This window comes from Eucyclogobius newberryi, unplaced genomic scaffold, assembly GCF_026437365.1.
Source record: "Eucyclogobius newberryi isolate DKJ021-1_F unplaced genomic scaffold, fEucNew1.0.hap1 SCAF_13, whole genome shotgun sequence".
Classification (NCBI taxonomy): domain Eukaryota; kingdom Metazoa; phylum Chordata; class Actinopteri; order Gobiiformes; family Gobiidae; genus Eucyclogobius; species Eucyclogobius newberryi.
This window is the reverse complement of record NW_027315757.1, coordinates 10994137-11021809: the sequence shown is the minus strand read 5'-3', so window position 1 is coordinate 11021809 and position 27673 is coordinate 10994137. Positions and strand designations below refer to the sequence as shown.

Below are 27673 nucleotides of genomic sequence, written 5' to 3'. Positions count from 1 at the left end.
TAAATGTCTTTCTAAATGATTTCTTTCTTCAAAATTCAACTCGACTGTGCACAAAAATAAATTACAGATGATCCTAGGATGATCCTAAACACCAGAACGACCCGGAAAAAGACCCAAAACAAACCCCGCAAGATAAAAAAAAGATGCAGCTCTTGGAGCAAATAATGATATTGACTAAACTCTGCTCAGCTCTGAAGTAAATGCGGGTCCCAGACGGGCCCCGGAGCCCATCGCCTCCGCTTTTGGACTTTGTAAAGTTAATAAACCAAAGCCATGGTCCTCCATTTACACCACGAGAAAAGCAACACAGCACAACTCGTCCACTGCGCATGTGCGCAGGACGACTCGGACGCACGTCTGCTGTTGAGTGTATTTTAAGGACATGAGTCCGGGGCATCGAGAACGCGCGTCCAGGGCGTTTGTCTTCAAATGTACAGGCGTCTAACTTCTGCGTCGGGCGCGATTTGGCCGCCGCAGTGTGAACGTAGCTTTAGTCAGTTTGATATCCTGCAGTGTCACATCACAGTATAATTCTAGTTCTGTCGTGAATGTTCTGCAGCATATGTTAAAATATCTTAAATCAGATTTGTTTTGTTTTGCTACAAGATCGGCACAGAAAAAAGGTGTTACATCCCCAAATATCAAGTACCCATAAACAGATTTAACGTTTTAAAATTGTATACGTTATATTTTTTTTATACATATTTGGACATTATTGGACATTAAATTATTTTGTATTAATCCACAAACAAAACGAGCTCTAATGTGTAATTTTCTGTTCCCTCCCTTGTGTGCTTCTGTTGGTGATGTCTATAGGTGAATTCTCAGGTGTGTATAAATACAGTTTTTTATATTTTATATACATGTATATTTATTTTTAACAGACATTTTCCCCCAAAATCTACGTTGTTATAAAAGTTTTCCTTAACTTTGTGCTCCTCTCACTGAATTTAACACTGCTTATTGGCACCGTCTCACGATCTTGTCTGTCCTCTTCTTCTCTCGCTCCTTTACCACTGTCTATTTGGCTTCCAGTCCGTGATGATTTCTTCGGTAAGGCAAAAAACATGCCTTGAAAAGGAACCTTGCTTAACGCTTTTCTTGTTGTCTTTTGAAAATAGCAGCTTCACTCACTTTTGTACCTGCTCATTCATGAAGTTTAGTGGGCTCTTATTACTGGCTGATCTTTCACTGGGGATGGCCCTCAGGAACAAAAATGTACATAGTGAGCTGAACCTGCAAAAGAGTAACTGTCCAGAAATAACGGCTCTCTCATTTTAGTCCTTACAGAGACATTTACTCTGGTACTGGTTTGGACCTAAATCGATCAGGTCATTTTCTATGTTCGGACACTGTTGGTAGATTCCTTCTAAATTCTGTATTGGCTAAATAACTCTGGTTCCGTGATGTTGTTCAATAGAAACATCAGTACAACAGCAAAGATTGCTATTTAGAATGTTTTGGGTAAAAAAGAAACTCATCTTCCCCATGATGTAATTGGCTCAGCAAGAATTCTGGAGAGGAATTTAAACATTTATGAAGCAGCACCTGACTCAATTCATCTGTATGGAATACAATAAGAGAGTTGTTCTGAAGCCATACCAGCTGATTATCTCATACTTTACACTAAAAACAGTAGCTCTCATTTCCTTGGGCAAAAACACATCCCCCGCTAACTCTTTCAGTTCTGACATGATAATGTCATTTAAGCCTCCTCAGTTTAAGCAGTTGTTTGTGCGCTTGGCTTTTGTTGCTTGCTGCTTGCACTTAAAAATTACATGAACCTGGACTTTATAGTATCACAATTTTTAATCCTGATTGTTAGGAAAGTGTTGTACAACCTGATTATAGTTTGTTTCCCATGATGATAATGTTTATGACTGACATATTATGGTAATTGCAGGAATGGGCAAAGAGGTAGAAAACCTACTAACAGAGAACAAACAGCTCCTAGAAACCAAGTAAGTCACTCAAGTTGGATATTTTCCCTCTTATATAAGTGTAATACTTATTCATAATCATTACATTTTCTTTTGTGTAACAGAAATGCTTTGAACATAGTGAAGAATGACCTTATAGCCAAAGTGGACGAGCTCTCGGGGGAACATGAGGTGCTTCGAGAGGAGCTGGAGGCCTTGAGGCAGTCCAAAAACAAAGTGGACACCCGAGTGAAGGAGCTGGAGGAGGAGCTGAAGAGGTACCCACAGAGCACCACTGTCACTGTACCCGGCTGTAACCAAACCCTGCTCTTTTACATGAGAAGCTTTACGTGCCGAGCTTAGAAACACACACAGAAGGGTGAGAAAGGGATAGCTCCGAATGACACGTACATAAGGATGTTATTGTTGAAGCACAGAAAATCCTGTGTTTGCACATACAGTGAAAATATTTGTTCACTGACAAGTGAGGCAAACCGTGTTAGGAATGATCACATGGCCATGAAATATAGTAGAATGACAGATGAGTCTTGTTTTTATGAGTTGTTACCATGATACTACCCACAAATTGTAATTGTTTGTTTACAGCTTGGTGGTGACTACAATAGTCTGACTAGGTTCATTAGGTCATTTATATCTTTATATCTAAGTTCATGATTCTTATAGTTAGACCTGTATTTGTTGTTTTGGCTGCTGCCTTCCTCAGAAATGTCATGTGATGTTACGGTGACGTGTCTGGTCAGCTGATTTAAACACATTTCGGATGGAATGTGAAAAAGAGACCAACAAATAATCATGCACACGAGCCAATAAAGGAGACCTATTATGCAAAATCATTTAGGAGTTTTTAACCATATTATAATAATCCCCCCTTGTCATCAAACCACTCGAAGTTTTATTTAGAGTGATTCATGCATATTTGAGTCATCTTTAGTCTCCTGTGAACTGTCCAGGTCTTCACACCTCCCCGTGTCACGCAAACTGATATTTACTTTTTTCTTCGATTTTCTTAAACAGTGTCACGTTGTCATTTTGGCACAAATTAAAAATCTTTTAGTTCGATATTGCTATTTAAGATGTCCAAAATACAACATCATGATCCACGGGCATCATAGATTAGAACTATATGGACGAGGGATCCGGAAACACGCACACTAGACAGTAAACTGGGACGAGGGGGCATATCAACTCTTTCACACCTGGGATATAGTTCTGAATCATTTATTGTTAACAGGTAATGCTTAGACATGTATGGTAATTGGGGTAAATTCCTTAAAGCAATTCAAACACATTGCATACAGTAGCATCTTTGTGCTGTTTTTCAGACTACGAGCAGAGGCGCTGGGAGCTTCAAGAGACTCAAAAGACGAGTGCGGGGATGACGTGAGTAAACATAATATAGCATTCGTACTGTGTTTAGTTTCAATCACAGAAGTCTTAAACACATCTTCATGTCCGCCCAGTTCTCCTCCCCCATGCAAGACGGCGACATGACCATGACCCAGCGGCGGCGCTTCACCCGGGTGGAAATGGCCCGCGTGCTGATGGAGAGGAACCAGTACAAGGAGCGGCTGATGGAGCTGCAGGAGGCCGTCAGGTGGACCGAGATGATCAGGTCAGACACTCACTACAGCTTATTTACAGTTAGCATCCTATTGGGGACAAACGTATTCGCTGATATCGATCTACTTATTAAATATCTGTAACATGTTCTTATATTGGTTTAAAAACGGGAATACAATCTTAACTGAACTGGTGTATTTCACTGTCATATTATGAGAGTGAAATGTATTTAGTTACAGAATACCTGCATTAAAACGTCTTTTTTAGTGTATTCTGTTGCATGGTCCAATCAGACTACTTACTGTATCATTTCATATTGACGTGCATTCAGTTATAGCGTACAAAACTTGACATAGGATAAAACAGCTTTATGTTGCACCACCGTTATCACTGTTAACAGAAGGAGGAAAATGCACATGACCATTACAATTGTGTTTTATATTTTATTTCTTAGATGTTTCTTTTTTTTTCAGTTTGTAGCAGTTATCAGTGAAATTAGCATGTTTACTACTAGATATGGGCTCTGATACAGTAAGTAATATTCATGAAATATTTAAGAAAAAACCTCCACACACTATCTTTAGCTGTGGCAATGGTATGGCAAAGTCAAGAATAGACCACGTGCTCTCCAAACCTGCTGTTAAAGGCCATATTTTCTTTCTCGTATGTATATTTATTGTGTTATTTTGATCATTTATTGTGTCTCAATCTCTTCTCAGGGCGTCTCGGGAGAGCCCACCAAACCAAGAAAAGAAGAAGTCCACCATCTGGCAGTTGTGAGTTCCAGCCACCATTGCTACAAAACCTCGATTATGTCATAAATTGATGATAATACACTCTGTTCCTGTTCCCCACCAGCTTCGCTCGCCTGTTCAGCACCTCGTCCAGCCCTCCGCCCGTCAAGCGTCCTTACTGCAGTGTGAACATCCACTACAAGTCCCCATCTCCTGCCTTCTCCCAGCGCCGCAGCCACACCATGTGCCAGATCTCCACCTCCAACCGCACTCTGGAGTTTTTCCCTGAAGAGTGAGCAGCCGCTGTTATAATATTTAGTTTTACTTTCTGCTTTGGTCTGAATGCCCACTGCTTGCTTCTGCTGGCATGGACATATGGGCTTTTTGGGGTGCACTACTTCCTCCTTCAGAGTAAAACTATTGTCAAGTTGCATGGCACAATGAACGTTGCCACTTTTAATTTTTCTATTTAGATGCTCTTTTCAAGCTAACTACAGTATGTTGTTAGTGCTGGCAAAAATCAAAACACGTTCCTCCTTAAATACTTTCATTGTTTGAATCCAAAAAACAAAAAAGATAGTGCCAGTATTTGCCCACCGACTGGAGAGTAGCTGCCAGTTCAAACCTCCCAGATAAATACTCTCAAATAAAAAAGTAATACCAATACAATTAAATAAAAAGCCTTTTATGGATTGTACAATAGTTTTAGTCAACCTAGTATCTGCAACGATATTTTTCTTGCTCTGCCCCAGCCTTCGGTTTGTCTTCAGTGCATCCTTTTTTAATATATATATATGAGTATATATGGAAATAAAAGAGCAGTTAGGCTAGAATAAGTCTGTATGTTTATTAGCGCTTTGAGACAATGGCAGAGTTAATTTCCTTTGGCTGGCGACACACATTCGGTGCATCTCTGTGCTGTTGTGCCACACGAGTGACTAGAGCGGAGCAAAGTGAACGAAGCTAAAGGTTTAAAGCTGATTTTGAACTGAGATAAAGTCTGGAAATAGGCACCAATCGCCACAAAATCTGACTATTATGAAAGCTGTAGGTCGAAAATGAGCAGTTTGATGTTACGGTCCATGGGATTTTTTTGCTTCAATACCAACGGACAGACTGCAAGTGACGATGGGTTTTAGCTAGTAATCCCCTGTGCAGATTTTTTAGTACACCCACGATGTTTACACAATTGTGTAACAAATTATTTTGCATTCCCAGATAAATACTTTTGGTTATTATAACTTAAATTACTTGAATTTATGGGCCTTGATTTTAAAATCGAAATATCAGTACTGGGAAAGATCATTTATTGATATCAGCCTCAAAAATCTATATCAGACCATCTCCAATATAATCTGTCCCAATCGCTTTGTTTTCACGATTTGATTTGAACCCCTTTTTTGACAGCTCTTCTTTTCCGCCTTGCTGCTGGCTGGGGGTGTGCTGCTTTGCTAATGCTTGGTTCCTCTGTTCTCCCTCCTCTCTTTCCTCCTCTTCTCCTCCCCTCCTTCCTCTGGTTACTTGCAGACTGGCCAGTAATGGTGTTGCGTCTCTCCTCAGTGACTCTGCCCTCATGACTCGCAGAGAGCAGAGGCGCGAACAGTACCGCCAAGTCCGCGAGCACATGCGCCGCGACGACGGCATCATGCAGGCCTGTGGCTGGAGCGTGCCGTCCAGATTCAAACAGGTGCAAGAAAAGGTGAACGATTGTCCATATTACTTTTACATTTTTGATTAATAAGTTATTCATCAGGGACAATGCACATAAAATACCGACCTACAATAGAGATTCTTATTGTTTGCTTGTGGTTATTTGCACAGTTACTTATTTCCACCTGCATACCCTGGACTGGTTGATGTAAATAATCCCAATTAATTAAATAAATACATATTAATGCAGTATTCATCCAGGCATTCATTTAGTCAAATCAGTCCCACTCCAAAACATGATCACAAACACACATACAATAGTTACATACATACAATCCTACAATGAAAGTTAAATATTGGTTAACACTTTATAATAACCACACCTTTAATGGCCTTACTAAAGCATGAATAAAGACTAAATTCATAATGACACAATAGTATCCTAACTGTATGTCATATTCATGCTTTGTTAAGACTACTGACTATTGTGTAGTTATTTTAATGTGGTACCAAATATTGTTATATCCAGAAAGAAATGAACCTTTGACAGCACAGTCACAATCCATACTATATACAGTGAATCATATTTTTAAACTAAGCTATACTTCTCACATCAATTCAGTGAAATTTAGAACTAAATTATAAAATCAATATAACGTTCGTAGCAGTGGTACTAATAGTTGTAGTGGCAGTAATAATGGACGTCTGTTGTAGTAGCGCCACAGTAGTAAAGTGTTAGTAGTGATATTTAGGTCAAATGCTTTTCAAATGTAAACGCTAGATTGTGAAGTATGTTTGCATAAATGTATCATGGTATGTTTACACGCGTCTTAGCCCTAAAGTCCCTCAGACTCTTGTCAGTTTAGATTAAGGTTAGGCAAACATTAATTAAGTTCAGGATCAGTCTCCAGGAAATTATTATTAATGAAGTCTATGTTCCGTCCCCAAAAAGCATGGAAACCCAGCATGTACTGAGAGGAAGTTTGTGTCTAACTCTGAAGTGTCCCACAGAACGGTGTACAGGCGGACAGTGCTCAGGACAGTGCCCAGAAGAGACCCCAGGCAAGTGAGACCGACAGAGTGCTTCAGCATGGGCCTCCCTGCTTCCTCCTGCTTTAACCCCTCTAAACCTCCAAAACAGGGCAACTAGCCTACAGTAATATGTCACGTGAAGAGTAATGGTTTGCCTGCTGCCATGTTATTTTAATCTTTACTAACCTATATTTTGTCAGTATGAACAGACCTCCTTTAACCTCTGTCTGTCTCAACCTGCCCTTCTATCCTAAATACTCATTTAAAACTTTTTCCTTGCCAAAAGTGTGTATGTATTTTATTGTCTCGTATATAGGCTGATTTTAATCAATGTACTGTAGTGTGTAGTCTTCAAATCAGATGTTTTTGATTAATATCTTGACTGTGACTCCTTTTTTTAGACCACAAATGAGAAAGAGGACAATCGCATCAAGAACGTCCCAGTACCAGTCTACTGTCGCCCCCTAGTAGAGAAGGACCCTAACAGAAAGGTACGGCTCAAGAAGAAACATTAAAGGGACTGGATTTAATAGTTATAAGAGTATTTAATTGCATATCTGCACCATGATGACACTAACTATGATGATACATGATAAGTGCACTGTGTAACTTTTCTGGTGGAAGGTTGTTCCACAGAAAGGCATAAACGTATTTATCTCCATTGAGACAAGCAGTTACAGGTTAGATCTGTGAATCTCACAGTAAATATCAGGGCTGGGACGATACGCACTTGTCACGATACGATCACGATACATATGGCCAAATACAATATACGTGTATTTTCAATACTTTGTGATACATGATATTGTGATTTGATATCAACCAAAATTGCGATACTTTACCCATATTGAAGGAGGAAAAAACAAGTACAACTAGTCTTTTGGTTTAATATTAGTATATAAGGAACTGCAATACTTGGCCCTGAATTAATTAATTCAGTAGATTCACAGATTTAAGTTTACAAAAGTTAGAATCTAATTGTAAATCAGTCTTGCATTTGTAAATGAATGGCTGCTGCTGTAATATAAACATTCTTCCCTTCAAATGAAAGTAAATGTTACAAATATTTGATTATATTTGAGTGATATTGATACATGGTTTCTGATACTGTACATAGATAACAACAAATCCACAATACAATATAATGTCCCAGTCCCAGTAAGTATGCAACTTATTTAAAAAAACAAACAAAAAACACCAGCAGGTAGCAGATCCTCCACTAGTAAAGTTACATAGTGCACCTTTGTTCTGCATCACTATTGCACACAGACCACATCAGAATGGGACTAAACTGACAGTGAACCTGGACTAAACCAGGACTAAACCAGGATGAGATTAGGATTTAACAATGTCAACATCAGGACCGAACCAGGACAAGTGTGAACACAGCCTTAGTCTAAAATGAGTGTTTGTTCAGTTGTGGTGCGCAGCCGGAGTGGACCTAACTGGATGGAGAGCGAGCCAGGACGCCATACTCAAAGCCTTATCCAGTAATGGAGACCCACTGAACGCAGAGGAGGATGGAGCAGACAAGAAGAGCAGCCCGGAGAAGAGAAAGGTACAAATGATTCATCTTACAACATTGTCTTTTCTGTATTGTGTGAAATATGGTTCTGTCTTGTCCAGCCAAAGGAGCTCCAGGAGACAGACTCGATGAACAGCCGTGTGTGGATCCTGACCAGCACACACTCGGCCAGTAAAGTGGTTATTATCGACGCCAACCAGCCCGGCTCGCTGGTGGACCAGTTCAACGTCTGCAACGCCCACGTGCTCTGCATCTCCAGTGTGCCAGGTTAGACCACGAATGTATTGTACTGGTAACTTTACACTAAATGAACAGTCGAATATATCATCTGTAGGAAAAATACTTATTTGTGCTCCTTTTCAGCTACATTGTGTAAAAGAAAAATTATATTTAGAATTTTTTTTTAAATGGAGTGTTGAGCAATTAAAATAACCCAAATAAATACAAATTTAATTGAATTAATATATTTTTTGTTGTATAGTGAGTACTACAGTTTCCTTAAATTGTACTTTATTGATGTGAAAAACCTTTAAATTTGGTTGAAAGCGGCAACTGTAATTTTATCAGAAGTATAGGTTTTTCAAAAGTACCAAAAATACTAAAAATGGTCTCAAAACTAGATACTACTCATTTGAGCAAGTATAGATCTAGAAAAACAATCTAAACAGGACAAAATTTGACCTCTCCTGAACAATTTTAGAATGAAAAAAATAAATAAAAAAATTATCATTGTTATATCGAAACAGTATTGAGTAGTATTGAGCTTATTCCACAGTATCAAAATTAAATGAGTAATTTCTGTATTGTGACAACACCATGGAAGTATTAGTACCTAGTTCAACTTTAAATTCAATACTACATACTTAGTCTCAAAACTACACATTTGTTAAGCTCATTTACTTGTTAATAACTCATTAACTGTCGTACTATATTTAGAAGTTAGTTCATTTATTTGACTGTTACTTCTCCTTTCCCTGCAGCGGCCAGTGAGAGCGACTACCCTGCAGGAGAGATCATTTTGGACCCGGGAGACGGCTCCGTGGCAGGGGACGACTCCAGCAGTGTTGAGGGGATGCTCGCCGGGATCACGCTGGTCGGCTGTGCTACAAACTGCAGCGTCGCCCGTAGCAACTGCTCCTCACGCACTGATACACCTATTCAAGACAAAAGCCAAGGTATGCTAAACTGAATTAGTTTTCTGTTCATGAATTAAGCCAGTAAATAAATAAATAGGATTAGTTATTTTGTGATAACATTCTGAGAAGAATTGAGATCAAATGTAGGATGAAAGATTGTTCAGGATTGTACAGTTTAATATGCTTTAAATTGTGTTTTACGTAAAGTTTGATTCTTTTTTATGTTTAGGTCTCAACATTATTTCTTATAGACAGAACATTAAGCCACTAGATCAAACTGTATTGCAGGTACCATTCTGGCTCTACTGCTGTTCAAGTAGCTTATTTATTTAATAATACGAGTCACTTTTTATGTTTTTAATGGTTGGTCTAGTTTACATCAGAGATATGGAGGTTGATATTTGTAAAATGTTTTAGAACCACAGTACCAATCATTAAAAAAAAGATCAGTCAGTTTCATTTGGTATTTTTACATATTGTGTATTTTCAATATTAACATTCTCCTCGTTATGGATTATAAACAGTTTTACAGTATGTATTGGCCTATTTTTTGTCATCTAACAATGCATACATAGTACATAAATATCCATGAATATTTGTATTTAGTTTTTATTGTATACTTAATTTGTGTACACTCAAGTAAGACAATGCAATTATTTTTTTTACTGTATTAAAATTAATTAAGCTATGCATACATTTCAAGTAGCTATAGTGAGACAGAATGCAAGTATAGCATAGCATTTGGCTATTTTTAATGCTCCTGAAGTAGTTATTTTCATTCAAGATTCAATATTTTATTGTAATCGTCATAGAAAACAACAACAAATTTCTTAAAGCATCAAGCACTGCACAGTTTTGATGTAAAGTGCAAAACAAAGGTGCAAGTCCCCTTCCAATACAACCACAGTAACAGCAGTAGCATGAAGGGCACATCAGCTGAAAGAACATCAGACTGAACCATGTTCTCCATCTGAAATAATCCAACTCATAATCACATGTTTGGTTTGTTTTCTTGTGGTAGCTCCTGTTGCTCCACCCAGCAGTGCTAAAATGCACCCGGCCCAGTCTGCAGAGGAGGCCACAGAAGCCACTGAGGTTGCAGAGTCCACACCAAACCACACAGAGGGATCAGGACCCCCGGGGCCCTTCACGGAGCATGTGTTCACAGACCCCCCACCTCGCTCTGCTGACTCCTCAGACAGGTAATGACACAGCCTTTAAGAATCACCGGTTATTGTGGCCTAAGCGTTGCTGGTTAACTGTTGTGTGCGATGTGTCCTATAGGAACTCAGAACGGTCCAAAGAGGAGACTCATTCAACAGACACAGAACACGGAGGAGACGAGGCCAAAAACTACACCAGTGTTGCACCCACCATGTGGCTAGGAGCGCAAAATGGCTGGTAAGTGTTTGGAAAAAATAATAGTGAAAAAATATTCCTCTGTTTGTTATGAAGTTATGATGTGAGATTACAGTTGGATAAACCTGCCCTGAAACATTTTTACTGGAATTTGTAGTTTGCCATTTGGTCTTTGGACCAGAGCAACGTCCTCAAAAATAAGCAATATTTAAAATGACTAATGGCTTGTTAATTTCTTGTATCGTCTCATTGTAGGCTTTACGTCCACTCAGCGGTTGGAAACTGGAAGAAGTGTCTGCACTCCATCAAGCTCAAAGACTCAGTGCTCAGTTTAGTGTAAGTCCAGGACCTCAACTTCTACAAGAATGACTTTTTACAATATTATGTATCATGTGTTAAAATGTCAAAAGCTCATGTTTCTGTATTCTTACAGCCATGTCAAAGGTCGTGTGCTGGTAGCACTGGCTGATGGGACGCTGGCCATTTTCCACAGAGCAGAAGGTAGTTGCAGTTTCATTGTTCATAATATATTCATTGATGAATAAGTTGTTCTAGTCAGTGAATGTTTTTATTTTAAGCATATACCGTTACTTATTGAAAAGCTTTTGTTTCAACAGAAAGTAATATTGCAATTACGTGCAATATATTACTATAAGTCCTGCATCTATTATTATTTACACACTACAATAGCTCATAGCAGCTAACTTGGTAGAGACTGTAACACACTAATCCAAAATCAGGCAGTTGAAGCTGGGATTTAATCATTTGAATTTAATAATAAAAAAGCATTTGGGCCAAAAAAGCCTTCAAAAAAAGAAAGAAAAAAACTTTTGACAGGTTTGTGTTTGTAATACTTTGTTTCCCTGTAGTATATATTTATTATAGTTTTAGATCAGTCAAACTGGAACACTGGAATCTCTCTATCCATGCCTTGCCTCACTCCAGCTGCAAATGTGAGAGTGAAAGAGGGATTAATTCCTAAATGTAAATGTTTTTAGAGTGCCCAATAGAGACACTTCCCCCCCACAAATTAGTACTTATCTTTGATATGTCTTCTAATCTGGTATCCATAACCCTACCCTAAGTCTAAACCAGTCTATCGCACTCTAATGCGGTTTCAAACAGACGGCCAGTGGGACTTGTCTAATTACCACCTGATGGACCTGGGCCGGCCTCATCACTCCATCCGCTGCATGGCTGTGGTCCACGACAAGGTGTGGTGCGGCTACAAGAACAAAATCCACGTCATTCAGCCCAAGAGCATGCAGATCGAGGTACGTTATGCCAACATCCAGAGGTGCTTGTCAAGTTTATAGATTTTCACTTAAATTCATTACATTCTCAACCTTCAAAATAATCCTTTATCATAGTAATAATAGTGATTAGCCTCTGTGTCTGTCTAACTGTGTTGTAGAAGTCGTTTGACGCTCACCCGCGCAGAGAGAGCCAGGTGCGGCAGCTGGCTTGGATCGGAGACGGTGTGTGGGTGTCCATCCGGCTGGACTCCACACTGCGCCTTTACCACGCACACACACACCAGCACCTCCAGGATGTGGACATCGAGCCCTATGTCAGCAAGATGTTAGGTCAGAATCCACACACTTTACTGGCTTGACTAACCTTTTCCCAAGTTATGTTGATGAGGTTGTATACTTCTGAGCACTGATGTAGACACTACAACATATCTGTTAGTTTAAACTAACAGATATGTTGTTTAAAAGACACTCTCAGACAATAACTCTCCTATATCCATGTTCCGCAGGTACTGGGAAACTAGGCTTCTCGTTTGTAAGGATCACAGCTCTTCTGATTGGAGGAAATCGCCTCTGGGTTGGCACTGGAAATGGTGTGATAATCTCCATCCCTCTGACAGAAAGTAAGTTCATAGTTTTAATTGAATATAAACATTCATGTAAATGTTCCAGAATTAGCCTGTAATTCATCTGCTGTCCCTGGACAGATGTTAAACAGTCACCCTGAAAACCAAATACATCAGTATTAGAATACACTATGTAAAGCTATGCAGATTATATACAATAAAATAGATGGAAAAAAAATATTAGAGGATGCTTAAAGAACTTAAACATAATAACATAAAACATGTTTTATTATTGAACAGCCACTTTCTCTGGAGTATTTTAAATGTGTCAAATTCTCTGATGATCACAGGTGTGTGGTTCTATGGATAATATTATACAGTTTAGCGCTTTACAGCAAGAAGGTCCTGGGATCAATTCCCGGGTGGGGCATTCCTTTCTGTGTGGAGTTCTCACTGTGCCTGCGGGTACTCCAGTTTCCCCTACCACTAAAAATGCGTACAATAGTACGCTGGTATATGAAAGAGAGTGTTGGACAACAGATAGAAATTAGCCCATGGCTAAAAGCCGGCGTGTTTACAGCATGCATGTCATGTCATTAACATGCACTGTCCTGACCAAATGAATAAACAAACAAATATTTTAAAACAATGGAAATACAGTATTATGGGTTAGAAATTATTTCCTTGTATCGTATATATTTCAATGGTGCCAATAGTAGTGGCAATAGGCATAGTTTAAACTAAAATATTAAGTCCATCCTGTCTAATATACTATTTTACATTCCGTTACTAAATCTTGAAAAGATTGTATTTTGTAAGGAAATATCCTAATGTAAAACACTTATGTGATCCTGATCATTTATACAATATTAGTAAAAAGCTCTACTGTCCATATTCATCGAAACTCACCTGAAGCCAATCTCCCATCATTCTATCCTCCCTCCATATTATTCCTCCGAGAGCCTTGTCCTCTCTGTGTCCTCTCTCTGTCCTCGCTGTGTCCTCCTCTGTCCTCTCTCTGTCCTCGCTGTGTCCTCCTCCGTGTCCTCCCCTTGTATTAGCACAGTCACTGCAGCCTCTCCTCTGCTCTCCTCTCCCTCTGCCTTCACAAAGCCGTGGTCCTGCACCGGGGACAGCTCCTGGGTCTGAGGGGTAAGTGGGAGTGCACTGCTCCCACCAATTTGAATTGAAATCCACCAATTTCACCTCATCCTTCCTTGGTTCCTCATCCACATATTTAAAGACATTATATTCTATTATTTGAAGTTATAACAAGAGTATTTGTCATGGCTTGGCTTGTTTACTTTGCGTTTTCAGTGAAATGTTGTGTAGAATGATGTGCTTGATCCGTATATTTGTGTTTTCATTGATTTCTTTCTCCTTTTTGGCAGCTATTTTGTTAATTTATGCATTATATTTTCAACGTTTTGACTTCCATCTGAAAAAAACGTCAATTTCTGGGTACCACAGCAAAATGAAAATGAAATAAGAAAATCGGTTCAACTAAGTAGATTTCATTTTTAATTATGGAAGTCAAAACGTCTTGATTTTAAAGCATTAACTGTCCTTTGAAAGTTTTTCTATGATAGACCACTCTTAGGGGAAAGAAGGATTACACCAACAAACTACTTTTTTGTAATCTTTTTTTCTGTTTTACCCATCAGCCAATAAGGTGTCTCCCACATCGTCTGGGGGTGTGATCCATGTGTACGGGGACGATGGTTCTGAGAAGAGCACTGGCAGCTTCATCCCGTACTGCTCCATGGCACAGGCTCAACTCTGTTTCCATGGACACCGCGATGCCGTCAAATTCTTTGTTTCTGTACCAGGTATGTGTCACCTGTACGTGAGCACCATTAGTTTACAGTTTTCTACCAGCATTTAAAAGTTACTTAATCCTCTTTGTTCCCATAAGGCGACGGGTTTGTTTAAGACTGGCTTTGTTTAAGTTATTCTTCAAATTGTTGATCTACGTATGCAATCAGTCCATGAAAATATTAACAAAAATGGTTGAGAGGAAGTAATTTTCAATCTGATGGTTGTAGCCTGAGAAAATAGAATTTATCCTGCACTGAGCGAGATTAGCCCTGCCCTAAGGAAGGAGTTATAATCTGAAAATGCCCTGCCTTTGTTTGCTTGTTAGCCTTGTTACGGATCTGTCTGACTCCTTCACACCTGTTGAGTATCGGATTAGCATTGGATTGGCTTTATCTCTCACTTGACCAAAGTGTAAGGTTACAGTCGTAAACAGACTGCAGATTATACCTTAAAGTTCCACCATCCTTCACACCTCCTTCAATCCAAACCTTTTCCCTACTTAAAATTTGACCTCACTGTTTTCAAACAAGCTCTTTTTGAAGTTTCGTGAAAGTGGACCGCCCATTGTAGACCAGAATTCTAGTGCCTTCTGTGTTGATTTTTTTTAATAGTGGTTGTTTGGAGTTGAAACATCTTGATTTAAAAAAAATTTACTTTTCAGGTGACAAAACCCCTGCCATAAAATGTACTAATGATGCATAATGGTGTAATAGTGCACGTTTAACATGATATTTTTAAAGTATCTCTCAGTGCTATTCACCCTGTAAGTTTTTAGTCTACTTCAGTTTATTTCATTGGTTAAATTGGTTGCTTTATACACTCAGAATATAATATGTGATATAAATAACCAGAATATAATTAGAACGAGAGTAACACTCAGACTCTTGTTAATGCACGACTGCTCTTTAATTGTGCATTTTCTTACAGGTAATGTTTTGGCCACGTTGAATGGCAGTGTGCTGGACAATCCCTCAGATGCACAGGGGTCTGGGGCCCCCGCGGAGGCCGAGACGCAGAGCTTTCAGAACGTGTTGGTACTGAGTGGAGGAGAGGGCTACATCGACTTCCGCATCGGTGAGACAACTTGCACCCAACCAACACTGAATCAACAAGACATTCTCATTTTATCAGAATTTGTGTTGTTTGTATATATTATTTGAAAACTTAAAAAAATCTGGGTAAACATATTTTCAGATTTAAATTGATTCCTTCCACACATTTTCCTGTAGCAAACCAAACACTTTTAAACTAATGTAATGTCAATTCTCACATTATCTTTATGTATGTAATTTTGTTCAATTGTACACTTAATTTAGCATGTAAATGTTTGGAAAATGATATTAAAAGGTTTAAAAACAAAAATTCAAAATCTGTGTGCAAATTAAATTGATTCCTTACAGACATCTAATAATAAAACCTCAACTATGTAAAAAAAAAAAATTGAGCCTGTTAAATTCATACAAAATATAAATAAAAAATATATTTAAAAAAAAAAATCACTTAATTCTCTTTCATTCCTCTGCCCTCTAAAGGTCTAAAAGATAAATCATGTCTACATTGATACCATGAAAAAAAAAAATGAATTTTTGCTGCATGAACTAAAATTGCCTTACTTTTGCTGCCGTACAATTTTTTTTTGTTTCATTTTCACTCACTTCCTCCCTTATTCCCCCCCGCTCCACCATCAGGCGACGGCGAGGACGAGGAGACAGAGGAAGGAGACGCCACCACTCAGAGCGCCGAGCCCAAGTCGTCTCTGTGCAAAGCCGAGCGCAGCCACATCATCGTGTGGCAGGTGTCGTACATCCCAGAGTGACACGGCTGCTACAACCCACAACCCCCGTTACAACCTTCCAACACACTCTCCTCCGCGGCCCTCAAAGCTTCCAGCGAAACCTTGTATTTAACCCGTTATGTAAAAGCCCCTCGAGATGTGTAACTACCATACCTCCCTTCTCCCGACACCTTGTAAGTTTAACGCCTTGTAAAGAGAATACAATCCCTTCTTTGGATCTTGTAATATGCTTGACATGCCGTTTGTCCCACACAGGGCATTCTAAGTAAGTTCATGAGCCTTGTTCCTATAGCCTAAAACTACCTCCCCCTGTGTATCTTAAACATTCAAAATATTCCCTTAAATGTCCTGCATCTAATCCTCGTCCCACTTCGGTTACATCTGTGAAACTTTGAAAACTAAAAGACTTCTCCCGAACCCGTTTCATCACGACGCAATGACAGTATTTGTATGGCCTTTGCTGGGTTTATTAATAACATTGTACAATACTTATCCGTCATCAGAAATACTTATGGACTCAATTTCCGAGCTAAAATAGAAAAACAAGATATTTTAAAAGTGGATGAAGCGCGTGCAAAAACACTACCTATGAAGAAAAGTTTTGGCTGCATATACATTGAAAATAAAAACACTATATGTGAATAAGATTATCTAAAAAGCTTTCGTTGCATTTTTTCCTCTCAAATTATGTGACTGGTGGGCGGGAGGGGTAGGCTTAAAGCAGGTGAACGAGGTTAACTGTCACTTTGTACAGGAGCAAGGATTAATGTAACTTGTTAAACTCAGTCCAGCCGTTAAAAATGTATGCATTGACTCTGTGGATTCAATATTAAACATTTGTGTGCTGAAACAGAACAGTTTTCTCTGCTTTTACTGGTCGACGCATGATTTTAATTGAAACAGCGACAAAGATCTTTTTACACAATTGTTTGCATTTTGATTTATAGTTTACCAGATAACAATAATTACATCTGATTTTGGATGTATATTCAAACGCATCACCTTTGCATTAAGTGTATGTGTAAACAGTCAAAAACAAATCAAATCAGTATTGTCCTGAAACTAGGCTCCTGTTTTCACCCACCCCCTATCCCCGCCCACATCCCTTATTCAAAAATATATAAACATGTAAATGAGTTATCAGAGCTGCAGTTTTAGACAGGAAGTCAATGGAACTGTTTTAGAACAATATTGCGGTTTACAATGAACAAAATGTAAACTAATCTATATTTCATGTACTTAGTATTTAATTCAGAGCCCGTCCTGAGCTTGTGTACGAGTGGTGGACACAGTTAGTTGTAAATCCAGTTGATGGTGCAGACGTCCCGGTAACAGAGCTCTGTCTCGTTAAACCACAGGGAAATCTCCCTCTGTGCGCTCTCTAAAGAGTCACTGCCATGGATCACATTCCTGCACAACACCAAAAGCAAGTTCAAAACATATTAAACAAACTGATTTTAGTATTTATATGATTATTACAATGTGCATCATTATAACAATTATGATCAGGGGCACAGGTGGAGGTGATAACAAAATAAAGTAGTTCACACAGGCTTTGAGAAGCAAATGATTTAAAACCTAAATGAAAACCCCCAAACCTCCATGTATGTGTAAAATTGTACAATTCAAATAAAATCTGAATTATTTCATGGATTCATGTCAGACATGTGACCTGTACACCACCTGAAGTCATATTGGTTCTTGTCCTAATATATATGTTAATTACAAAGGAAATCTGCATAAACTGCTGAAATATTAAGTAAAAATATTGGCTGTGGAGCTGACATTTAAACCAGAAATTACATCGCGTACAAAGCACAGCTGCATTTTACAATGTAAATTTGGCTTCATTGTAGCGAGTTTTGCATAAAATGCTAGTCAAAAATTACCATAGCGATTGGCATTCAGGTCAAACATAACGGACTCCAAGAAAAAGGGCCAGGGTATTGTGTAAACACTAATTATTAATTAATTGTAGTCTGATTTTGATTGATTTTATAGTGCTTGCATTGATGACATCCTGTTGTAAGTCCATATATTTAACCTTTCACAAAACGTTTTTCTCCAAGTTGGCAATGTTAGTGACATTTTATAATGTTACTTCCTGGTTTGACATGGCAAGCAAATATGGTAGAGGTAATTCTATAGATGTAACTTGATTGTAAACAAGGGCCAAAATCCATTTAAATCATACAATTGTTATGATTTTACAAATGATTACACCTGACTATGTGTTGTTGTTTTTTTTTAAATGATTGTTTAAACATATTGTGCAAATTTTCTCTCTATTTTTGATACATTAATGAATGAATGAGAACCATATGGAAACAGCTGTATCACAAGTATCTGTCAGTATCTGAGTAAATGCATGAATGCTTTTATGATGTGTGCAGTAGTTTCACTTCACATCACCATTAAAATGTGTTTTTACTTGGTTAAATAAGGATTAATCAAACACAAAGTGGGTTATTAATGACGCCTATGATCAGAGCGACCCCACCACTCAGAAACAGCCATGATTTCTCCTTTAGTGTGTCCTTACCGTCCCATTTCCACACAGAAATCGCCTCTGAACGTTCCCGGCATCGAATCAGTGGGATTGGTCTGTCCCATCATTTTCCGACCGGTCTTGACAACATCTAATCCCTGCCAAACCTGGAAAAATGAGTAACACAAACAGGTAAACAACTGCTAATAATTCCTAGCTCCCAGTGGGGAAAAAAAACAAACAAACATAAACCTTGGTCAAATCTTACCATGGCAACAACCGGCCCCGAGCTCATGTACGTCACAAGTCTGTTGTAAAAGGGCCGATTCCTGTGTTCCCAGTAGTGTTCTCGCAATAGCTCCTTGGACGCCTGTCGTTACACGAGAGTTAGTCATTTGTTTGCTGCTAACAAACGGAAAAGTGCCGGCTCCAGGTGACATTTACCTGAATAAGCTTGAAGCCCACTAGTTTAAACCCTTTCTTCTCAAAACGCTGCACAATTTCTCCCACTCGTTTCCTCTGCACTCCATCTGGTTTGACTGCAATGAAGGTGCGCTCATTCACACCTGTCCAGCCTAGAGTCAAACAATATGACATTCAGCAAGACATCCATGCATCAGAATGTTCATTTTAACGGACGGATTAAAGACACTGCAATGAAAAAGTCTACAAAGCGTATCTACAATCTTCACACTTACATGCACACTTGGGAGTCAGTCATGCCAAAACCAAAGGTGTTTTTTCTGTCTTGCGGTGCGATATGTGGTATATTGTGGCCAAATATAAAAGTAATTTAAATACACATAATAATAATTTAAATAAAGTTCTACAATAAGAATCAGCATTACATAATTTTGAGTGCAGCTCTTTCAATTTGAGACATGATTGAACATGCACTCCTGTCATAACATATTTGCCATGTAAAAAATAAAATGTCCCAATGTCTACAGTGTTAGTTTGATAATGATGAAAATGACCCATTCTATTTTTTCTTGGACATCAAACTGGTGCATGTTCAAAGTTGGATTTTTCAATAGTAAGTACATTCAGTTTAAACCCTGAAGCTCAGTTTGTCCGAGAGGATAAAATGAGACAAACTCCATCTGGTTTGTGTCTTTTTAAATGTGATTATTCATGTCACATCACAGAACATAGATAAACAAAGCTGTAACTGTATTAAATAATGTGTATACTACTAGTTTTTATGCCAACACCTTTATCAACCGTCTCTTAAACTCATTCTAGAATTGTCTGAAGAAATGTGTTGGTCACACTGAAGGACATTTTCATGTTGTATTATTAAAAATACAAAGAAATGTAAAACATGATTTGGAGAAAGAAAAAAAATGACGTATATTTTCCACTTCTGTCTGAGCTTTTTTTTTGGGAGATTCTTTGCTCTTCAGGTTTCACTGGTTTGGTGTAGTTTTGAGAGAGCGCATGGTGCAAACTTGGAAACATTCAAATGTACAAACGAGTCGAATAAACACATTATAAATATTAAAAGGCATTATTGGGTCAACAGGACACGTGCCACAGATTATTGTCGCATTCTCCGCTTACTGCACATGCAGATTAGTAACTAACAGTAAATCCAACAAAGTATTCAGGTTGTGCGTGTTGAAATAACCACAAACAGTGACATTAGCACAAAGTTTCACAAAGTTCCGATGACTTTTCAGCCTACATTGCTCCTGAGCTGCTGCTGGAGAAGAGTAGTAGCATCATGGCGCATTAGAAGACCCGGTATTTGACAGCCGCGTGTAGAAAAGTGTGTGAAACGCATATGTACCGACCTGACTTGAAGATGTGTGCGAAGAACCACAGAAACAAGCCCAGCATTGTCGCACAGTTAGAGACCTCTGAGGACCGTCTGGAGAGAGCGCGCGCACCGGGGGCCTTCAGAGTAAAAGACCGACCTGACACTTCAAACTAATACTTTAATACATGTAAATATTTGGATAATCCCAACCATTCACTCACATTCATTTAAAAGAGGAATATGATGCTTTTTACATGTTATTAGTATTGAAGTTTAACAAAAGTAATTCATTATTTTAACATATTTTGTTCAAGGATTATAGTAGAAAAAGGTATGTGGCTTTCCTGTCCAAAACTACAGAACTTTTCCCTGTTTTTATTTTTGGAAAAAGTTGCATAATTGCTACTAAGTACAGGGATAGGGGGCAGGTGAAAACAGGACTTTTCTGAGCACTCAAGCTTCAAGTTGCAGGACAATCATGAATCAATCAAAATACAATATTGAGTAAACTAATGCTGAGGAAACAAGGTTAAAATCTTATCAAATTTGACTGCATAATGTCTCCTTTAAGAACTTTAGCCAATATCTGTGTAGTAGTCGTAGTAGTTGTCGTAACTCATCAAGAGAAGATAACATACTGGTGTTAGTGAGTACATAACATAAGAACCTTTAATATCCCACTGTGGGAAAATGACACAACAGTTGTAGAAGAAAAAGGTTTCCAAGTTTTTTTAAATTGAACACCTTTTTTGAAATCGACATGTAACATACAGAGGTTTTATTAGAGCTCATGTTGAGGGAGAAATGTCCTAAAATTGTCCACATTTGACAGACTGATTCACACAGGCGTCCCCTCGTTGTTCCGCCTCTCTTCTTCCTTCATTTTGAAATAGTCTTTGTTGAATTTGACAGTTCTTTGCAGAGGCAGGGCTGGCTCCTCACTCACGGCACCGGGTCTCCTCAGTTGGGCCAGAAGCATGGCCCGGAGCAGGGGAGGGTATGGGACCCAGCGCGGGGCAGGGGCGGGAAGAGGCTTGAACTCTGTGAACTCCTGCTCCAGGTGTTTGGGGATCAGCCTCCAGTCGTGGTACATCACCTTGTCAACCTCTTTAACCTCATCCTCCTTATTCCCTGTGTCAAAAACAATAGAAGTAGAATCAATGAGGCCTGCATGCCCTTCTCATAATATTCCACAAGAAATAATCTCCAAAACTGCTTGGTTTGAACATAATTTCGAAAGTAGAAATAACAAGCAATCAGAGAGACAAAGGTGGCAGGTGTACTTGATCTTTTTCAGTTCCAAATGTAGAAAATTGGTGAATTCTATGTTTTAAATTGTCTTTAGGGATCAACAGTGCTGTAGTTTTAAATACATGTCTAGCACAGTAGATTTAACAGACTGATCCGATTCAGCATTTCAACTGGTTTGATTGTGTTTGCCTAATAACCAGAGGATTCTTGGATCAAGTCTCAACCACATACTGCAGTTGTTCTTGGGACAACTCAGTGTGACAAGAAGGAAGGTGTCGTGCATTTACTTGAGTAACTTCTTCATATAATGTCTTGCTTTTTCAAAACACTTCTTGCTCTGCTCCTTCAGATATGATTTTGTTGTTCTAATTTTTGTCACGCATTGTTTGAATACCAGATCAGATTTAATGTTTTGTCCTTGAAAATACATTAACTCCAAATTATCGATCAGATGTTACGCCCAGTTACTCTTCCAATTAATCTCTTACTTGAGTACTACTTTCCCAAAATACTATTACTTGATTAATGTATTGGATCTCTAACTTGTACTTCTACTTTAGTAATATTTACTTTTAAGTACCTTTACTCTTACTTACCGTAGGTTTTTGACTACTCTAGTAATAGTAACCTGTGCAACATCCTCCTCCTCTAGTCATAGGTTAAAAATCATCTTACCTTTTAAGCTAAGAATCCCCCATGCTTTGCCATGATCCATGTTCTAATGGGGGAAAAAGGGTTATTAATCTCAACTATTGGATTATTGAAATCATCAACCAATGTAATCATAGAATGATCCTTATCCGGACCAAAACTTGGCATGAAGCGGTTTTATGACTCAGATAAAGCAAGGTTTACATCAAAATGACACAGGAAAACTGTACAGTTAGTATTTATAAAGGAAAACCTATTTTGTCTGTAAATTCACTCCCTCAGGATGTCCTCAAGTGGCATCACTTTAGCTTCATTTGGGTTCAGTTCAGTAAAAATCTCATATTTACAGGTATTTTGTAATCGAAACAAAGTTTTCTCAAAGTGTGTGCTGTTGCGTAACTACAGTTCAACGTAAAGTTGTTGAGTTTGAAGGACTTTTTTGAATGAACACAAATGAAGATAAGTATAACTGATTAATTAAATAAATATAATAAATAAATAAATAAATAAATAATTTCAATAGAATATAATCTTCTGCTGCTTGTTCCCGTTCGGGGTCGCAGGTAACGAGAGTCTATCCCAGTGACTTTGGGCCTTAGGCAGGTACTCCCTGGACAGGGGGCCAGCTGGTTGCTGGATACTAATTCATAACAATTTGATGAATCGAAAGAATCATCGCTGGATTAATGGATTAGCAAAATAATCGTTAGTTGCACCCGTAGAATCCTTCCCCATTTTACCTCTGCTGTGTAGTCCACCTTGACTTTAGTAATCTGCCAGTAGCACGGTTCAGAGTGTTCTTCTATCCAGGACTTGCGAGTGAACAGGCGCCCTACACCGAACATTTTCATGCTCGCCAACAGAGAAAACAGCCTGCTTTCCCTGCGCGCGTCCTGCCACGCCATGACGGGCAGCCTTTTCCCGGTCAGAGGACGCTTCATCGTCTCGTAGTCCAGGGCATACTTCTGGGACTCCCGTGGTCTGGACTTGAGTTCACGATATGCCCGGACCTTGCGTGCCATTTCAGCTATAAGGCGAAGTCTCTTTTTCTTTGCCATGGCTACCAAAACTCCCCTGCAACACATAAGCACAACATATGATGATGAAAGACAGAGCTATCTTTGTTCACATCAGACTAGTATGAACGGAGTTTGTTTTATATATATGGTTTGATGGATATCTATAATCATATCAACAATTATGAGATGAGTGTTTCAAGTAATGGTTATGCTAAGATTTTAAAGATATCCCTGACATCAACTTATCCAAAATGCCTTTTTAGTTTTTACACTTATTACAACAAGCTTGCCCTATTTTACCATAACACATAGATTTTGTACATACACGAATGCTTTAATAATCCAGAACATTATTAAAAGGTCAAATGTTTAATGATTTGCCTGTGTGTGCTATTTTTGTGAATATATGCACTGTTGTAGACGCACAAAATTATCATTCTTATCTTTTGTATCTAACCTGACTGGTATTGTATAGATTTTGGCAAATAAAACTGAAAAACATGATGACAGGTAGCTTAGCATGATCTAAGTAGCTTGGATTTTGGCTAATTTAGTAGTATCGTGGCGGGATACAAAAGTGTAATAACGGACATTAAAAAAAGCACGCATGCATGACAAATACATTTAAAATAAACCTTGAACAGTACCAGAACTCTGCTGAGAAATCCCTTTTACTTGACCTCAAGCACGACACGAGCGGAAACAACTTCCAGGTGCACGCTCAATGTCTTCCGTGAGAAACAAGGAACCAAAAAGATTTAGTTCCACCGCGTCAAAAGACTTCCATAATTCAATTGAAAGGGTTACTTTTTTCTTTTCTTTTTTACATTTCTAGTGGCCAGTGTGCCGCCTGCGTGTCTCCATGAATATGTTATTGCTGCCTGGATTGTTCCACACTATGGCATTAAACATACTTCTGCATTTTTTTCAACACAGATGTTTTATTGCTCAAAAATAGATAGACATGCATTCTGAGTGTAAGCAGGCTCACCTCTCCACAGATAAGACCCGTAACTTGACTTGGTGGCAACTATTTGTCTCCATGGAGATAGCCAAGTCTAATGCTATACTGTGGAACATTCATGCAAAGTAACACTTCCACAAAGGATCCTCCAACAAAACATGTTACATAGTGCGCCTTCAAAAATATATTTTAATTTTAAAACCCCAGTACAAAACATTATTTTTAATTTATAAAAACCTGTAGGCTTGGAAATGATGTTCCATGGCTATAATGTTTAACAGTATGGCATAAATCTGTTTCCATGGACAATGTTCAATGTATGGTTTTAACTTCCTTTTTCCATGCAAGTGACTTTCCCAACTCCAGAAAGTTATGTATTGTGCTTTAATCTTACGAATCAGATTGATGAATTAATAATACCAACGATCAACTAAATGACAAACAGTGCAGTCAATATTAAGCATTCATTTTATTATGAGTGGAAAATCATGCTTTTTACTTACAGAAAAGGCTTTAACATAGAGCATTACTTTATGAGATATAATAGAGTACATTATTTTGTATTTACAGTAATAGAAAGTGCTTAAATGCATATAACATGAAGACAAATACTGTGAATAAAGCACATTGGCTTCATTACAAACAACTGGGACTTTTACATTTGTTATATCAAGTTCTCATCATTTAAGCTCGGTCCATTGTAGCTTACAACTATCTTATATCAACTTTAAGTTATGAGTTTGGTGAGCTTTCATTTTCTGGTAAATCCTACCATCTAATAAACAGGATAACACTGTTTTACATTAGATGGCTATATGCATAATTTGGTTACATATAGAGTAATACCAGTAGCACAAGAAAATCTACAGTCTGCATAGTAACAAAACTCCAAATGGCAGCATTTTGATTATGTAATACACAATACCTATGATGGGATTAAAAATGAAAAATCACTAATTGAGAGGCCACCACTCTACAAATCCATGCTCTCACAATGGTCCAAATACTGGAATAGTAGTGATTACACAAAGCACCAAAAGAATAAAATTGCATAAAAATACAGCAATGTTTAAAGAAACCGTATGCAGCCTGCACTCTTACTGGTTTTACAAGCTGAACCTGTGTTACCAGAGCCTTAACCTGCAGATGGAGAGGTATCCAAGGGTTTTATGACTGATTATTGATTGTCTGCAGGCACAAAGTCTTAGGTAGGTTTAAATCAATTGAATTTAGGCTAAGGAACTTGCAACCCAGATGAGAATCACATGAGGCTCCTTTTGCTTTACGATTGGAGAATGGTTTTGAGAAACATATTACAACATTAACATTGTGGACATCGTGTCCAGTGTTTATGTAATTAATAATAAATCGGCATTAAAATTGTTATCAGCGAAACCTGTATTTGATTCGAACATGTTTTTCTCATATTTGGAAACACAGATTGGTAAAGTTTATGACATTAGATATCACAATCTTACATACTGTTCCTTTAACATTAAAATTGCTTATAACATTTGACAAACTTAAATATGGAGAAAAAGTAATACATTTATTTTAAACTGAATACAGTATATGGGAAGAAATGTAACTGGTCCTGTTAAGATGCACACTAGTCTATTAGTCTTAAATTTACTTAAAAATAGCCTAATATTTTTTTAACATTAAAAATATTACAATTAAAGATTACCTTTTTTTTCTTCTTTTTTACAGTTACTCTATTTTAGTGTAAGCGGCAGCAACAACACACTCCATGGTTAGTTGTAAAACAGAAACAGTGGAAAGCATCAGTATTTTTAAAATAAAATAATAATAAAGGCTTCATTTTTCAGAGAAAATGTACTGTCAAGTTGTTTCAGTACCAGACTTTCATGGACTTGGAGACATGATTATGAAGATGTTTTAATGGCTTTAGCCAAAGGATAATGGAGGACAGTTCTTTGTTGTATGTTGTTTTGTTTTGAATGGAGGACTGTTTGAAGATGGGTTCCAGACGGACAGGTTAACAACTGGATTAGTTGCCATATGACTGTGCCAGTGTTTAGGAGGAGGTAGGATCAAGTCTTCTATGTCCAGCGACATCTCTTCCTCTGACAGGCTTCAGGGTCTGAAGTAAAGCCCTCTGAGTCGCTCTCTGAGGAGGACGGTCCAGCCAAGGGAGGGACAGGTAAGTCTGGAGACTGCTCAGGATCATCCAGAGTTTCCTCTAGGCTGCCACTACTGAGACTCAACACCCACCCAAGTTTGTTATGCAATAAATGGCGGAGCCCTGGTGGCAGTGGTAGCACATCAAGAGTGTCTACAGAGTCTGGGAGCAGTTGGCGGAGGCGTGCGCAGCAAAGGTAGAGCAGGGAGGTGGGTGCGGAGCATGAGCGGATTACCTTCATACTGCTCTTTGCTGCAGTTGAGCAGGCCATTGGATAAAACCGCTTATTCTGTAGCTCTGTGGCAGCAACACCTTTAAAAAAATAATAAAGTATACATGTAAAATAGAAGATAAATGTACATTTGATTTTACATTCGTTCAAAATGTATGACATTCTAAACTCACCAATGCACTTGCGATTCTTGAAAAATGTAAGGGTTCCATGCCAAGTGTCCAGATGGACACCAATAATAGAACCTTGACCAAAGCGGGTGGAGAAATTCATCTTGTCTCCTTTATGGTGCAACAGGCCTGCAAAGAAAAATAGCATTGCAAACATTTTTGAGACCTTCCAATCTATAAGCATAAAATGCAGCAGCAAATGTTACCAGTGTAAGAAAGGCCCCAGCTGTCTGCATCCTTTCCCAGCAGGCTGCAAAATGTGTGCCTATATTTGTCCAGGTTAACATCACAAGTACCAATCCCGACCATCTGAAATGAAAAGTAAATCACATATCAACATAAACAAACATGTTTTTTTTGTTTAAGGTTCATGAGTGAGTCTTACCATGTCTGTCCCATACACTGGGGAGGTCATCTTGATCTCCCAGAAGTGCTGACCTTCTACCAGCTCTTTGGCCCCGCGCACAGCTGCTGTGCCACAGCTGTATTCGGAGTGGAAGTTCACTTTGCGGTTTTCACAGCTCAATAATGTTGCTGTGGATCTGTTGCTAGTATCCCAAACCCAGTCAAAATCTAAAACCACACATATGTCTTTAAATAATCAAGTTGATATAATAATTGTTAG

The 27673-nt window shown here is 38.4% G+C and overlaps 4 protein-coding genes across 26 annotated transcripts in view; 1 reads left to right on the top strand and 3 right to left on the bottom strand.

Moving 5' to 3' along the window:
* The window catches only part of mapk8ip3 (mitogen-activated protein kinase 8 interacting protein 3), a 28828-nt gene extending 11605 nt beyond the window's left edge, over positions 1-17223 (top strand). For 8 of the 21 annotated variants that reach the window (XM_072442573.1, XM_072442562.1, XM_072442572.1 and 5 more), the window contains 24 exons: positions 817-828; positions 1036-1053; positions 1904-1961; positions 2045-2197; positions 3263-3320; positions 3401-3552; positions 4220-4276; positions 4359-4526; positions 5762-5933; positions 7318-7407; positions 8334-8474; positions 8543-8708; positions 9422-9616; positions 10599-10779; positions 10862-10978; positions 11192-11272; positions 11370-11437; positions 12062-12210; positions 12351-12522; positions 12699-12812; positions 13869-13907; positions 14420-14584; positions 15501-15647; positions 16262-17223. In XM_072442573.1, the coding sequence (XP_072298674.1) occupies positions 817-828; positions 1036-1053; positions 1904-1961; positions 2045-2197; positions 3263-3320; positions 3401-3552; positions 4220-4276; positions 4359-4526; positions 5762-5933; positions 7318-7407; positions 8334-8474; positions 8543-8708; positions 9422-9616; positions 10599-10779; positions 10862-10978; positions 11192-11272; positions 11370-11437; positions 12062-12210; positions 12351-12522; positions 12699-12812; positions 13869-13907; positions 14420-14584; positions 15501-15647; positions 16262-16389 (2801 nt within the window). In that variant the 3' untranslated portion in view covers positions 16390-17223. The remainder of the gene's footprint in view (positions 1-816; positions 829-1035; positions 1054-1903; positions 1962-2044; positions 2198-3262; positions 3321-3400; positions 3553-4219; positions 4277-4358; positions 4527-5761; positions 5934-7317; positions 7408-8333; positions 8475-8542; positions 8709-9421; positions 9617-10598; positions 10780-10861; positions 10979-11191; positions 11273-11369; positions 11438-12061; positions 12211-12350; positions 12523-12698; positions 12813-13868; positions 13908-14419; positions 14585-15500; positions 15648-16261) is intronic. The other 13 variants (XM_072442574.1, XM_072442571.1, XM_072442560.1 and 10 more) reach the window with 10 other exon arrangements.
* A 379-nt stretch (positions 17224-17602) lies between these two features.
* Positions 17603-20720, bottom strand: nme3 (NME/NM23 nucleoside diphosphate kinase 3). The gene is made up of 5 exons (XM_072442110.1): positions 20653-20720; positions 19301-19431; positions 19125-19226; positions 18911-19023; positions 17603-17778 (listed from the first exon to the last, which is right to left on the bottom strand). The coding sequence occupies exons 1-5, from the start codon at positions 20696-20698 to the stop codon at positions 17661-17663; spliced, it is 510 nt and encodes a 169-aa protein (XP_072298211.1). The 5' UTR covers positions 20699-20720; the 3' UTR covers positions 17603-17660.
* A 630-nt stretch (positions 20721-21350) lies between these two features.
* mrps34 (mitochondrial ribosomal protein S34) lies at positions 21351-24246 on the bottom strand. Its single transcript, XM_072442556.1, has 4 exons — positions 24187-24246; positions 23261-23594; positions 22545-22587; positions 21351-21749 (listed from the first exon to the last, which is right to left on the bottom strand). Exons 2-4 carry the CDS (start codon positions 23576-23578, stop codon positions 21457-21459), a joined length of 654 nt encoding a protein of 217 aa, XP_072298657.1. The 5' UTR covers positions 23579-23594; positions 24187-24246; the 3' UTR covers positions 21351-21456.
* A 707-nt stretch (positions 24247-24953) lies between these two features.
* The window catches only part of spsb3a (splA/ryanodine receptor domain and SOCS box containing 3a), a 3940-nt gene continuing 1220 nt past the window's right edge, over positions 24954-27673 (bottom strand). For all 3 annotated transcript variants that reach the window (XM_072442553.1, XM_072442554.1, XM_072442555.1), the window contains 4 exons: positions 27434-27621; positions 27255-27357; positions 27052-27177; positions 24954-26958 (listed from right to left, as the gene is read on the bottom strand). In XM_072442553.1, the coding sequence (XP_072298654.1) occupies positions 26567-26958; positions 27052-27177; positions 27255-27357; positions 27434-27621 (809 nt within the window). In that variant the 3' untranslated portion in view covers positions 24954-26566. The remainder of the gene's footprint in view (positions 26959-27051; positions 27178-27254; positions 27358-27433; positions 27622-27673) is intronic.